Genomic DNA, 15,632 nt, shown 5'->3' on the forward strand with positions numbered 1-15,632 from the left:
GAGAAATACAGAACACTTCCAGATATATCCTGATCTAGAACCCCCAAAATCCAATAAATCAACATATTGTTACACTGATCCCAAGCCTTGTATGTCGCATCAGTACTAGCTGGTTTAACAAAAGTTCCATCAACAAAATCAGTCTTATTTTTAGCAGCAAGACTAATCAACATTGATCGTTTCCGATCTCCATATTCGTTTCCATCAAATTTCAAACAAGTTTCATTCCGGGATTATCAGAAGGATGTATATAAAATGCAGAAGATGCATCTTGTGAAGGATCAATTTGTTATTGTTCAGACATAATATTTTGATAATAAGAATAAATTAATATCAAGAATGAAAGAAGAAGGATTCTGATTCTCAAAATTTATAGAAATCAAAGTTCTGGAGTAGAAATCAACATATCAATCAACAACTGGAAACAAGAAATTAGCACGAAACGATAAGCAAGAAACGATGAATTAACACAAATCGATAAGCAAGAAACGATGCTTCAAACAAAAAGAGATAATATCAATGAAAATTTGAGATGTTCATTATCAAATTGTAAACAAACTAATCAGAACTGTAACGAACTAATCGTCAGGAACAACAACAAAAATCAATCGAGTGTAACAACAAGCTAATCAATCTGTAATTAGATCTATCAGTGTGAATAATACCTCGATTGAGTAACGAAATTACATATGAGAATCATCAAGATCGTAATACGGAAGCTCTGATACCATATTAAATTTTAAATATGTAACATTCTTCACAATTTTCATTAGAACTTCATACAATCTCATCTCCAATGTTCAAGTTATTTACTGATTACAAACTTACTTGTTACCAGCACTACTTGTTTACATTTCTTGTTGAGTAAGTCTTGAGTATGAAATGACTAACTAACCAAAACTTATAATCTAGTCTGATCTTTATACGAGGCTGTAAGTTACAACTTGTGTTGAGCTGTCATTCTGTTGTAACAGAATGTTGGATGTCTGATTCTTTGCTGACAAGCGATGATGCGTTGTGAGGTCACATATATCAACAGATTACATAGTAACTCCATAAAATCTTAAACCTCTATTCCAGATTATTCGATAAATTAGTAACACTAATTAAACAATGTATATTTAATGAAAACATCGTTAGCAATCAATAATAACATTTTATTTGTACATACGTCTCCTCCAATTAATAACATAAATTAAGGTAACAAAAGATGTATTAGATTAAATGAATATATTGTTACCGAGAACGGAGCCAAAAAAGAATAATGAAGCAGGAACCCATAAATAATCATTATTTTGGATTAATAATTGTTTCAAAAGTATGAAATATTTTAATTTTAAAATTTCCATTCTGTTTGTATTTTTTTGACAAGAAATTTGGTTGTAGAAAAATGTTTTTAAAAAAATAATTAAGGGCTATAAAAAAAAGTGACCAAAATACTTATTTTAAAGTTCATACTGATTTTCAAAATTGTTGTCTTAATTGCCCACATAAATATGTTTTTTTTAAAAATTATTAAGGGATATAAAAAATAAAAAAAATGACCAAAATAACTATTTTAAAGTTTTGCTTACCCAAAATACCGATTTTCAAAATTGATGTCCTAATTGCCCACCTAATACGCCTCGTATAGAAGTGTGTCCACCATTTCTTGCAAAACTCCCTATTTCCAACTAATGTCTACACAAATAATCAACTATACATGTCGATGTCGTTGGAGTACGTCGTGAGTAAGCCGGTGGCTGTGATGTATACCATCAATAAAGTTATTGGCGAGGAGTACATGTATACAATCAAGAGTCATAATCATAAATTCTCTTCCCGTGGGATTCGAACCTGTGACCAAGATGATAGTTATCCCCTCTTTTAACCAGTTGAGCCAACCCTTGCGGACCTGTATACACGTTTTTGTCATATACATCATATTATTATTCTAATTACATCCCAGGGCAATTACAAGTGACTTCTAAACTTAAGAAATATGTATGCTAAATTCCACCCCAGCCTCCCACAGAATGATTTGGTGTACAATATCATGTATTGCATTATGAGTTTTAAGTATTCCGTCTATATTGGGAGTGGCGTATCTTTGATATACTACTTTGGCAATAGTGTGAGTTATCATATACGGCATTTTTATCGGCGTTCATGTGGGATGCTGCAGCGGCAATGACATATATTGCTAATACAGTTCAGTACCTTTCGCATATGAGTGACGCGCTTTTCAGATAGGCCCATAGTACCTTTCGCATATGAGTGACGCGCTTTTCAGATAGGCGCATAAGATGGGTAATGAGGGCGAAATCCTCAGCTCGTGGGTATTTAAGGCAGGGTTAGTGTAACTTGGCTAAAAAAAGTCCTTCATCCAAAATAAATAAGCTAGAATATTTAATTTTGATTAATAACAATGACTTCACATATTCCACAATGTACTTTTAATATACAATATTTATACAACAACAAAAACTCGAGTTACAACTTAAATATACAACGAGTATATTATTCAACAAATAGAAAATATAGCTTTTTAATTATGTGCTACGTTTAGCTTTTTTTAATACAAGAAACATGAAAATGATTTCAAGTGCATGTGCTTACCTAATTTTCATCAAAAACTCTCCTTAAATATTAGTTTACTCCACTATCTTATTACCATAATATATTTCTCATAAAAACAAGAAATACAAGTAAACAAATTTATGCTCACACTCCATATCTATTATGTGCATTCATAATATATGTTATTTATACATGTCAGTTTTTACATTCAAATTGTATTTCCATTCTAAGTTTTTTATAATATATATTGGCATTTCAATTAATTAGCATAACTTTGTAATAATTTATTCTTGTTAAAAAATAAGTTATTATAGATCATCGGGATATGAAGTATAAAAAAACATGGTAGAGAGGAAGAACCCGGCCTACTTGGCCTCACCCTCGCTTCCAAATGGAGCATGATCGCCGGACTGTTCATTTATCGCTTATAAGTTATTTATGTTTTATTAGTCTGTAATAGTTTATCGATAAGTTTTTATCGATTCAATTTATAAATCTATTTTATAATATATAAGCTGAAGTGCATTGTTGGTACAGACATACTTTTTTTTAACTTTTTTTAACTTTTTGTTTTTTTTATTAATTTTAGTTTTAAAATATATATTTTTAAATGTTATTTTAATTTAAAATTTATGAATAAAAATAATTATATTTTAAAAGAAATATTTTAGTTTATTTAAATAAAAAAATTCAGATTGATAAGTAAATTTATCTACTTATATAACTTATAAATCTTTAGTCATTTATCACTTTTAAGTTACTTATTCATTTTAAATCATAAATTACATATTTTAAAAAATTTCAAACAAATGTCAGATTTATTTTTAAATTGTTAAAGGAATATGAGAATCAGCTGCACCTCCCTAACTGCACCTCCCTACAAAGGTATGAAACTTACACCAAAATGGTGTAAAAATTACATCATTTTGATATTCAACCCCAACCCAATACACTAAATCTTGCACCATTTTTGTACTATAAATATTATTTTATTACTAGAGTATAAAATAAAATATAAAAACATTAAAGTTGGTAGGATACAAATGAAATAATTTTGTTTTATGTAAGGAATACAAGGATAATATTGAAATTAAAAAAAATCAAAAATTTGGTGTAACATTAAATTTAGTGTAATTTTTTAAAATTGAGAGTTGGGTTGGAGAAAAAATTTATATTAAAATGATGTAAAAGTATAAATTTGAAGTAGGATTGAAAATGCCCGACAAGGCAGATGTGTTGGACTAATCACGCCACTGTTAACTTTACAATTATAAGTTAAATATATATAATTTTTTTTAAAATTATAAGTTACTTTGTAATTATCAACTGATCGCATTAAGAAGGATTTTGAAACAATGTTATGTGCGATGCTTCGCTTGCACTCCCCTTTCTCAAGGATTACACGGTAAGCTGGTAACTCCGTAAAATGTTACACCTCCAATATTATCGATTATTCGATAATTCATTAACATGAATAAAAACAATGTATATTAACTAGGACACCTTACCAATCAACTATATTATTATATATATATATATATATATATATACGTCTTCCCAATTAACACAAATTCACACACTTAAGGTAATAAGATATATATATATATATATATATATATATATATATATATATAAGATTAGATGAACATATTGTTTTCCAATAAAAAACAGCAGAATAGAAACGCAATATTTTTCTAGGATTAACATGAATAAAACACAATATATATTAACTAGGACACCTTACCAATCAACTATAATGTTTTTTTATATGTATATACGTTTTCCCAATTAATAACACAAATTCACACCCTTAAGGTAATAAGAGAGAGATATATATTAGATTAGATGAACATATTGTAGAAAGATAAAAATGTGAAGAAGTAAACTAAACTTTCTTCTTGATCAATGTGAAGAGTACAGGTTTATATACAAGACAGATTCTAACTAAATTTCTATGTATAATTACCAAGATAACCTTACTGTACCCAATACTTTATATACTGCTATATTTCAACAGCCTCCCTCAAATTGGTAGTTGAAAATTTGTTAACAACTCCCAATTTGACAAGTAACTGTTTTAATCTGTGAGAAGGTAAGGCTTTGGTGAGAAGATCAGCTGGTTGTTGGCAGGAGGACAAATATGTTGGCATAATGAACCCTTCTTTCACTTTATCTCGAATTAGATGACAATCCAATTCTATATGCTTTGTACGCTCATGAAATATTGGATGATCTGCAATGTGAATTGCTGAATTATTGTCACAATACAGTACAATAGGTCTGGGTATTCTGATCTGTAATTCTGACAAGAGATTGTAGACCCACGTTACTTCACATATAGCATTAGCCATGCTTCTGTACTCTGCCTCTGCAGAAGATCTTGCCACTGTATTTTGCTTTTTATATTTCCAGGATATGAGTGAGTTTGCTAGCATAACACAATATCCAGACAAAGATCTTCTTGTCATGGGACATGATGCCCAGTCCGCATCAGTATATACTTTAAGTTCCAGAGTACTATCTGAGGAAAACAAAAGACCTTGTCCTGGAGCATTCTTGATGTATCTGACCAGTTTAAGTGCAGCATCTCTATGTGTGTTTGTAGGTGCAGCTAAGAATTGACTAAGGATATGTACTGGATATGCAATATCTGGTCTCGTGATGGTTAAGTATATGAGTTGACCAACTAACCTTCTATAAGATGATGCTTCTCTAGTAGATAATGTCATTCCAGTATCTGACCTGAGATTATGTTGAGCCTCCATTGAAATAGTACTTGGTCTTGTCATTAACATTCCAGTATTAGTCAAGAGATTCAAAGCATATTTCCTTTGATGCACATAAATTCCTGACTTAGATCTGCTTATTTCAAGCCCAAGAAAATATTTCAGTTCACCGAGATCTTTCAACTTGAATCTAGTGCTTATATATACCTTGACAACATTTATATGTAAAATGTTGGATCCAGTTACTATAATATCATCAACATAGACAAGAAGCATGATAAAAGCATCTGATGAGTGTTTATAGAACAGAGAGCTATCTGTCTTGGATTGAGTAAAGTCAAAAACAATCAAAGATTCTACAAACTTATCAAACCATTTTCGAGGAGCCTGCCTCAAACCATAAAGGGACTTAATCAGTTTGCAAACTGGATTTCTCCCTTTGAATGTACTGGGAATATGAATGCCAGGAGGGACAGTCATATACACTTCCTCATGCAATTCTCCACTGAGAAATGCATTGTTAATATCCAGCTGAGTAAGTGACCAATTTTGAGCAGCTGCTAGAGCAAGAATGAGTCTGACAGAGGTCATTTTAGCAATAGGGGCAAAAGTTTGAAAGTAATCTAGGCCATGAGTTTATGTAAAGCCTTTGGCCACTAATATGGCTTTATACCTTTCTAAAGATCCATCAGGATTATACTTTACCTTATACAACCACTTACATCCTACAACTTTCTTTCCTGGAGGTAACTGAGTTATGACCCAAGTATTATTAGCCTCTAAAGCATTAATTTCAGACTGCATAGCTGCACACCAGTTTGGATCAAGAACAGCTTGATAGTACTGAGTAGGTTTCGATATTATGGATGACACTTGAATTGTTGAATTAATAAAAGACCGAGGTTGAGATTTAGACAGCAAAGATGGTAGACCGGTGTAATCAGAGTATTTCTGAGGAATGTGTCTAGTTCTAGTAGGCCTGTGTGAGTTAGTAGGAAGAACTTCAGGAAAAGATGAATTACTATGATCAGTAGTAGAAGTGACTGGAGGTGAAGTGTGTAAGACTGAAGATAAATCAGAGGATAAAGAATTTGACTCAATAAAGGGTAAAGAATGAGCTATATTAGTAAGAACATCAGTCTGAAGAGTAACAGTTTTCAGTTGAAGAGGATCAAGAGTATCAATGAATGATGAAGAAGTGGGAAACATAGTGTGTTGAATGGAGTGATCAGAAGTCACAAAAAGAAAAATAGATTCATAAAAACAAACATCTTTGGACACAAAATATTGACCTGTTTCGAGATTCATAAGTTTGTATCCCTTTTGATTATGAGGATACCCTAGAAATATACATTTAAAATCCCTTGGAGCAAATTTATCTTTTCGAAGAGATAAAGACGAAGCAAAGCACAAACAACCAAAGACACTTAGATGTTTATATGAAGGCAATTTGTGAAAAAGAGCTTCAAAAGGAGTTCTATGATCAAGAATAGACGTAGGGGTTCTGTTAATAATGTATGTAGCTATAAGTAGACAGTCCCCCCAAAGATGAATGGGAACATTGGACTGAAATTTTAAGGCTCTGGCTACTGAAAGAAGATGTTTGTGTTTTCTTTCAGCTCGACCATTTTGTTGAGGCGTTTCAACACAAAAGTGCTGGTGAACAATACCTAGAGAGCTAAACAAGGTGTTCATTTCTTTGTTAAAGAACTCAGTACCATTGTCAGATCTTACAGTTTTGACCTTAGCATGAAAGTGTGTGTCAACATAAGAGAAGAATTTCTGAAATAGACTATGAACCTGGGACTTATGAGACAACAAGTAAGTCCAAGTGCACCGAGTGCAATCATCAACAATTGTAAGAAATGCATTACACGTAGAGTAAGTTTTGTGCCTGTAAGGCCCCCACAAATCACAATGAAGAATTTCAAAAGGTTTAGAAGCTTGACTGTCACTATTTGGGAAAACAGATCTACAATGCTTTGCAAAATGACAAACATCACATGGAAGAAGTTAATGAGTACTAGAAGGAAATGATATTTTCTCAATATGTTTGAGAATATGTATTGGTACATGACCGAGTCTAGAATGCCGCATTTGGTAGTTTACAACTTGAGATGTAGAACAAATTATACTTTTCTGATAAGCACTAGAGATTGTATCTGCAGGAGATCTTTGTGAAGGAATGAGAAGTTTGTATAGATGGCCTTGAATTTTACCAATCCCCTTCACATTCTTCTGCAAAGAGTCCTGTATGATACACAGATTTGACAGAAATTGAACACCACATTTGAGTGTAGATGTCAGTTTGCTGACAGAAATTAGATTAAAATGAAATGCTGGAACAAATAGCACATCATACAGAATTAGGTCAGAAGTTAGATGAATAACAGCTTTCAGTTTAACTTTTGTTTAGAAACCATTTGGAAGACATATATCAATATTACATGAGGTAATATTGCTTAACAAATTATGACAGCATGTTATATGGTCTGTAGCCCCTGAATCTATTATCCAATCAGTTGAAGAGTGACTATTGACTAAACACACAGCAGTCATGTAAGAGCAAGAGTGTGATGATGTACCTGACTGAGGTACTTCAGAATTTAGAGTAGAGTTAACTCCTTGATTCAGCAGATTCAGTAACTGTTGATACTGAGAATTAGAGAGAGTAGCATTTGTAGTAGTTGATGCAGATGCATCAGAGTCTTGACTGTTCTGATTTCTTTCAGTGATATCAGCAGAAGCAATCTTTGATTCAGTGTTAGTTCCTAAAGTTGTTGCTGTAAGCTGTGCTATTACTTTATCAGTATTTGTTACAGCCCTTGTTCTAGCAGGAAAACCAATAAGGTGGAAGCATCTATCCCTGGTATGATTGGTACCATGACAATAAGAGCATTCCATAGTACTTCTTCTAGATTCACCTCTCCTAAACTCAGGCTTCCTTTCACCTTTCACAAAATTAGGCTTAAAATTCCTATTCTGTACAGATTTGCTCATCAACACTGCAGATTCAATAGTAGGTTGCGCCAGATTTATGGGATTTCTCTGCCTTTCCTCTTGTTGGAGAAGTGCTAAAACTTGTGTCAACTTAGGCATAGGATTCATCATGAGCAGTTGTCCTCTGATATTAGTATACAATTCATTCAATCCCATCAAAAACTGTGTGACTTTCATCACCTCATCATATTCCTCTAACTGAGACTTCGCTTTGCAGATACATACACAGATACATTTAGGCACATTTGAGGCATTCACAAAATCATCCCATAACATCTTAAACTTTGTGTAATAAGCAGATACAGATAGAGTTTCTTGATTTAATGCACTTAAGGCTTTCTACAGTTCAAAAATTCTAGGACCATTACTCTGTGTATATCGCACATGAATGTCATTCCACACATCAACAGCAAGAGGTATGAACACAAGACTTGATCTAATTTCAGGTATAATCGAATTGAGTATCCAAGTAATGATCATATCATTACATCTTTGCCAATGATCAAAATAAGCAGAAGTTTCATTTGGTATCTTAAACTTGCCATTCACAAATCCTAGTTTATTCTTAGCAGATAGTGCTAGTGACATGGATCGTCTCCACTCATTGAAGTTTTCACCATTGAAATGTGTAGTAACAAGAATTAAACCTGGATGATCAGATGGATGTTAGTACAGAGGATGACTGACTTCAAGTGATATTGAGTGATACTCGCTTTCTAGATCAGCTTCTATGTTGTTGTTGTTGTTGTTGTGACCTGTATTTTCTTCCCTGTGAGGCGTATCATCAAGAATCGCCATGATAATCTGCAGATTTTGAAGGATTTGGTTGAAAGACTGATTATATTTTAATGACTTGTAGTTGTTTGATGATTTGTCTAACAGAATCTATGATCTGTGTTTAAGAAATGATGAAATTTAGCTATGTATGAGCTTTGATCTTGAAGTTTTAATGGCGGAAAACAATGTAACAAACTCAATCACAGGGATGAGTTTGTTATAGAGAGAGAAAAACGCTCTGATACCATGTAGAAGATAAAAATGTGAAGAAGTAAACTAAACTTTCTTCTTGATCAATGTGAAGAGTACAGGTTTATATACAAGACAGATTCTAACTAACTTTCTATGTATAATTACCAAGATAACCTTACTGTACCCTATACTTTATATACTGCTATATTTCAACACATATTGTTTTCCGATAAAAAACAGCAGAGTAGAAACGCAATACTTTTCTAGGCGTGCAAGTTATGAAAAATTAATTATTATTTTTGATTAAATTATTGTTTTAAAAAGTATAAGAAATATTAGTTTACTCCATTATCTTACTAGTATATTACCCGTAATACAAAAATACAAGTAAACAAATTTATGCTCACACTTCATACCTATCATCACGTGCATTTACATTATGTGATTTTTACATGTCAGTTTTTACATACTAATTGTATTTCGATTTTAAGTTTTATATAATTTTAAATTGGTATAAATTATTGAAGTTACCTATATATTATCGCTATTATATTGAGATAAAAATTTTGCATATAGTGGGTTATTAATTTATAAATTATTAATTAATGAATGTTTTATTATATTACTATATTAATATACACATTAAAACAAAATACAAATAAACAGATTTATGCTCACCCTTTATACTTATACTGTGCGTATATCATGTAACTTTCATGTTTGTAATATATGCATGTCAACTTTTGCATGATTTTTATTTGAGGATGATGTTACTGAGATTAGCTCAAAAAATTTACATGAGATATACAATAAATCTATTTGTTTATGGAAATTGTACATGGAGAATTGGAGATACACTTGACCCTATCTAAAATACCTAAAATATGTCATAATTTTATTGAATGTTTTTATAGTTATATAACAAATAATTTTCTGGCCTTTGGAGTAAAAAAAATAGCTATAGGGACCGTGGAGATTTTCTGGGTCCGGAAAAATCACTTTTTTACCCTCTTGTCATGGACAGCTGACATTGTTCGCGGGTGAGACTTGATGTTAATGCAGTAGATCCACTTTCACTTGATAAATAAAAATCATTTCAGGTCCCAACCGTGAACATTGTCTGCGGTCAATCTTTCCGGATCCCTGACAATGTCCGCACCGTGGGGACAAAAAACTGTTTATTGTATATCCTGACTAACCGTTGTCAGGGACCCTCCCCTTTTTATATTACCTAGGAACTCTTTATTCTCTTTTTATTTATTCCCCATAAGCTTAAATCGGTATCTCGATTCTCGGCTATTAGCAGATTTTCAAATGAAACATTAAATTTTAAATTAAAAAAAAACATGAAATTTCATGGAAATAAAACACTAACAATTAAATAATACATGTTAATGTTAGCAAAATAAACATCACATCACGGGTTTAAAACTCAATTTTATGCTTCTCCTGGTTTATTGGAAACGTATATGTTAATTTATTATTTATTGACAAAAAAACTGGAAACGTATGTTTTAATTTATTGTTTATTGACGATAAATATAAATTTATAGTATACAATAAAATAAAATATAACTATTTGTTCGAATCATATACTATCTATTTTTAAAATTAATGAAAGAAAATGTTTAAATATATTCAGCTCATAACCTTAGAGGGCGTATGGAAACTTGAATTTCATTTCAAATGAGCGATTTCAAATGATAAAATTTGAGTTGTCATTTCAAATTCTCATGTTTATACAATGTCTTGAATTTGAAATGAAATCCAAATTCAAATTTCCAAACAGCTTATTTGATCAAATCCAGAAGTTCAAATAAAATCAAATCCAGAAGTTCAAATAAAATCCAGTTTTCCAAACGGGCCATTAGATTATTCAATTATTAAATATTTATGTACATCATCTATCGGTTAATGTTTTCATCATACCATATGGACAACAAACCAATATAAGAGTTTGATTTTTTGTCTCCTGCAAGAAATATACCTGGTTACTGTAACTGAATCTTAGAACTCCCCTGTCAATGCCATCTCTCAGGCTAAACACTGGATGATATATAAATTTAACTGTCTATGCAGATGTTGAACTGGAGGTGAAGTGCTTCAGTTCGGTATAGCATCGTCGCGTGTAAGAAGACAACTAGCCTCGACAAAAATACGACTACCACAAGAATGTTATTTCTGTTTGGAAGTATTTCGAGAAACTACTACAAATACTACATATAACGAGTTTCTTAAATGACACAAAAAAGTTTACAACGGCTTGTTAGATGCATTTCCTCGTGCAGCTCAAGCTCCTTGCAAGACATGGAAAGGGCAACTCATCAAAGCTCTAAAGAACAAAATTTGGGAAAGTCTCACCACCGAAAGGGAAACCATCTGCTTTCCGGCTTGTCCCCCTCCTCTTTCTCGGGATCTTCTTCTTCTTCTCCTTCTTTCTTTTCTTCTTCTTCCTCGTCTTCTTCAGGAGGATCGTATGGCATTGGAGGCGGCAAAGGTTTTTTCATCGGGCTAAACTGAGGGAATATATCAGGCCTTCGCCCAGGCTTAGGTCTCTCCCATTCCTGACCAAAACAAAGAATACAGAGCCAAAAAAATAAATTAACGAATAAAAAGAACATGCTTTATTATGATGGACAACGGTCAGATGGCAGAGCAGAGACCTTGGAATACAGTACAGTAATACCCAAATTCCAAATTCTTCAACAGAACTCCTTCAAACATTAGGACTAGAATCATATGCACAAATCCGTCATAACTCATACCATCCAAACACAATTTTAAATCATAGGGCAATTGCTTATAGCTGCACAACGTTTGAGGTATATCATAATATTTTAGTGTGGACACAGGAGAGTAGGAGACTAATGACAATTAAATTTCAGTAACTTGTACAAGATTTGCATACTATATGTATACATACATATTCGAAGATGTAAATCTATACTATACTATTATAAGCAAGACATAGGATAATTTGGTTGGTTGGTTCACACTTTCCTAAAAAGTTTGTAAACACGGGTTACAGGCTAGTATACAATTATACATATAAACATTTAACAAAACTGATGCTTTGGAAAATCATTTCATACTTGCCACCATCAAATACAACTTATTTTTCTTTCGGAACAAGCATATAATATACTGATCCAACATGCATCAACATAATAGAACTCGTACTATATTACAGATATGCTATATGTATGTCTCGCAAATTGTATAAATTGCTTACATAGAAAATTACATCAAGCATAAAATTATTAATTGGGCAGTGATCAGGCATAACAAGAACTTGTATCTGGCCCATATGTGGTTGAGTTACTGAACATTAGTAGGACATGTAATGCCTCTTCTAATTGAACTTGTGACGAGCTGCATCTAGAAAATAATGAGGTCAACTGAATAAATCATTTAAAAATGAGAAGCGGGTAAGGGAGACAAATAAATTATTAGAACATAACATGAATACTTCGTGTTACATAGGGAAGAGAACAAGTGAAGGGGACTAAATGGAGTTCAGTGATTGAAGATTCGAAGATGCCTATTACGTACCAGAACATGAAGCCAAAAATCACATTTACTCATGCTTATACCCGAGAGGCGTCTTTGACAAATTTACGAAGCTCACCACTAACAATGCTATGGGAAATAAGGAGAGGTGCCTTAACAGGAACGTCTTCTGACATGGTCAGCAAAGAATATAATGTCTCTTGACAGTCATGCTTTACTTCCCTATTATCCTCTCTCTTACCAGAATCTCCTTTTCTCTAATTAATTTTATCTTACTTACATATGCCTCGGCAGTCGGTACAATTTGCAAAGACTGTAAATTAGGTGAAGGACCAAGTGTTACAATTTCATAAAGAGGCTAACCTACCACACATATTATGCATTTTGGAGTTGAACGACTCCAGCAGGAAATGTATGCATCAAAGACATAGAAATGTGTGACTTTTAGAAATATTTTGGGAGCCTGAGCATGACGGGGATACTGCACATTGCAAAAATGCATATAACCTAATGTGCATTACTGTCAGATGCAATGCAACTACACGAACAATGTATGTTTATGCAAAAACTGTTGCACATCCCAATAGTTACACTAAACAACAAAACTTTTGCTTGCGCAAACTCTATTTCAATCATCTTTCATGCATTGTGATGCTTCTATTACTTTTGCAGTTTTGCCTCTGTCCAAATCGTTAATTTGGTTGTACATTGCAAACATGTGTAATACTCAACAGCATCATTGTTCTAGAACAACAAGATTACTCATGCACTGCCTCTTTGTATAACAACTGCCACACATATAAGGATGCTCAAAACAAGTACATATATTTGCCGCTCAAACCTCTCTTTAATCATCTTTAGTGTTTAGTGATGAGTCAATTATAATACTCTGGGCCTTCTATAAGATTATGTTAAATAGCAAGCACTTCTAAATATGGTGATAATTTGCCCCCCCCCAAACCAATTTTCTTAAAATTCTCCACTACTACCTTAGCAATGCAAACTAAAATAGAGTCAAAAAAATACTACACTTCTACGAACTTATATTGAAATTAATTAGTCCAGGGAACAAAAACTTGTTAAGCCCTTAATTCGACATGGACAATTGCATTGTAGAAAGGCAAAACAACACATCACTACATTAGTACCAAAATTCAATTTAAAGATACTAACTTTTTACCACATTGATCCAAAAAAAAGCATCCAAACTTTAACAAATTAAAACACAATTCAATTAAGAAATTGAAAAAAATCCATCAATGCCAAAATTCAATGTCAACATACAAACTTTCAAACCTATATAGTAGAAAAAAACGAAATTTGAGCAAATTAAACACAATTCAATCATCAAAAACTCAAAAAAAAAACATGCCACTACCAAAATCCTATGTCAAAAAACAATTCAATCACAAAGACACTAACTTTCGAACTTCTAAATCATAAAAATCCAAACTTTACCAAATTAACACACTATTCAATCATAAAGACACTCACTTTCAAACTTCTAAAATCATAAAAATCCTAACTTTACCAAATTAAAACACAATTCAATCATAACCTTCTAAATCATAAAAATCCAAACTTTAATAAATTTAACACACAATTCAATTACAAATACAAATACACTAACTTTTGAACTTCCAAATCATAAAAATCCAAACTTTAACAAATTAACACACAATTCAATCACAAAAACACCAACTTTCGAACTTATAAACCATAAAAATCAAAACTTTACCAAATTAAAACACAATTAATCACAAAGACACCAACTTTCCCACTTATAAACCATAAAAACCCAAAATTTACCAAATTCAATCACAAAAACACTAAATTTCTACCTTACAAGTCATAAAAAATCAATCTTTAACAAATTAAAACACAATTCAATCATAAAAACATAACTTTCTTACTTAAAATTCATAAAAACTCAATCTTTAACAAATTCAAATGAAAGAACCATACAATTGGAAAATCAAGAGGATTGCGGCGCGTCAACTTCTCTTCCTCGCCCATTCTAATCATCGCCGCCGGCCGTTTCACAACCAACCTCGCTTTTCCGGCGAAATTTTCTCGCCGGCGAGCCGGAAAAATCAAAACCGGAGATGAATAAGACGATGAAGATATGGACGGTGGAGAGGGTTTAGAGATTAAAGGCGGTGAGATTAGAGTTGTGGTTGAGCAAAACGACGTCATTTTGTATAAATTGTGTGTTTTGTCTTGTTGAGTTGGACTCGAGAAGAGAAGATATCTGCCGCTTTGGTGGGCGGTGGTGGTGTTGATTGTTGAGTCGAAATATACGATTTTATTTATTTCTTATCGAACATATTTATTAATTTTTACCTTTTATTTTGAAAAAAATACAATTTTTTTTTTCTGAGAATCACGACTTTGAAATCGATTGACGTGGCGTTTAGCGATGCGAGATACGGGTTATTTTTTAAAGTTTTTTTATACATGCAATTATAATGTTTTTGGTTATTTTTTTATTTGTAAATGTTGTATGATATATAACGTATATAAAATATAAGTTAATTGTTTATGAATGTGTATCATTTGCAAACAACACATACTAAATTACACAACGTTTGCAATATAGTTCATTAAGCAAAACATATATATATTATTGTTTGTGTTGTATATTTTGTATTTAATGAATGAATATAAATAGAATAGAGAGTGTATGTTTAAAATTAAACAATTATGCTTAATATGTAGAATGTCGTTGGTATGTTTACAAAGAAAAAGTTAAAAATTAACATATATGTTGAATATAGAGTTGATCAAAAAAATTAAATTTTATATAAATAAATTATATGTACTGGTTTATATTATTACTCAGTTATCTACTAACTTACAATTAATTTA

At 32.0% G+C, this 15,632-nt stretch overlaps 1 protein-coding gene across 1 annotated transcript; it reads right to left on the bottom strand.

Moving 5' to 3' along the window:
* Positions 1–11,400: 11,400 nt before the first annotated feature.
* LOC141677776 (uncharacterized) lies at positions 11,401–15,059 on the bottom strand. The gene is made up of 2 exons (XM_074483841.1): positions 14,730–15,059; positions 11,401–11,818 (listed from the first exon to the last, which is right to left on the bottom strand). Exons 1-2 carry the CDS (start codon positions 14,958–14,960, stop codon positions 11,612–11,614), a joined length of 438 nt encoding a protein of 145 aa, XP_074339942.1. The 5' UTR covers positions 14,961–15,059; the 3' UTR covers positions 11,401–11,611.
* Positions 15,060–15,632: the final 573 nt, after the last annotated feature.

Source organism: Apium graveolens, chromosome 8 (assembly GCF_009905375.1).
Source record: "Apium graveolens cultivar Ventura chromosome 8, ASM990537v1, whole genome shotgun sequence".
Classification (NCBI taxonomy): domain Eukaryota; kingdom Viridiplantae; phylum Streptophyta; class Magnoliopsida; order Apiales; family Apiaceae; genus Apium; species Apium graveolens.

Bases quoted from the DNA above. Each gene is read 5' to 3' on its own strand.
- LOC141677776 (XM_074483841.1), bottom strand. From the start codon at position 14,960: ATGACGTCGTTTTGCTCAACCACAACTCTAATCTCACCGCCTTTAATC. The intron at 11,819-14,729 runs GTATGGTTCTTT...TGTTTTGGTCAG, and splicing joins ATCCTCTTGATTTTCCAATT to GAATGGGAGAGACCTAAGCC.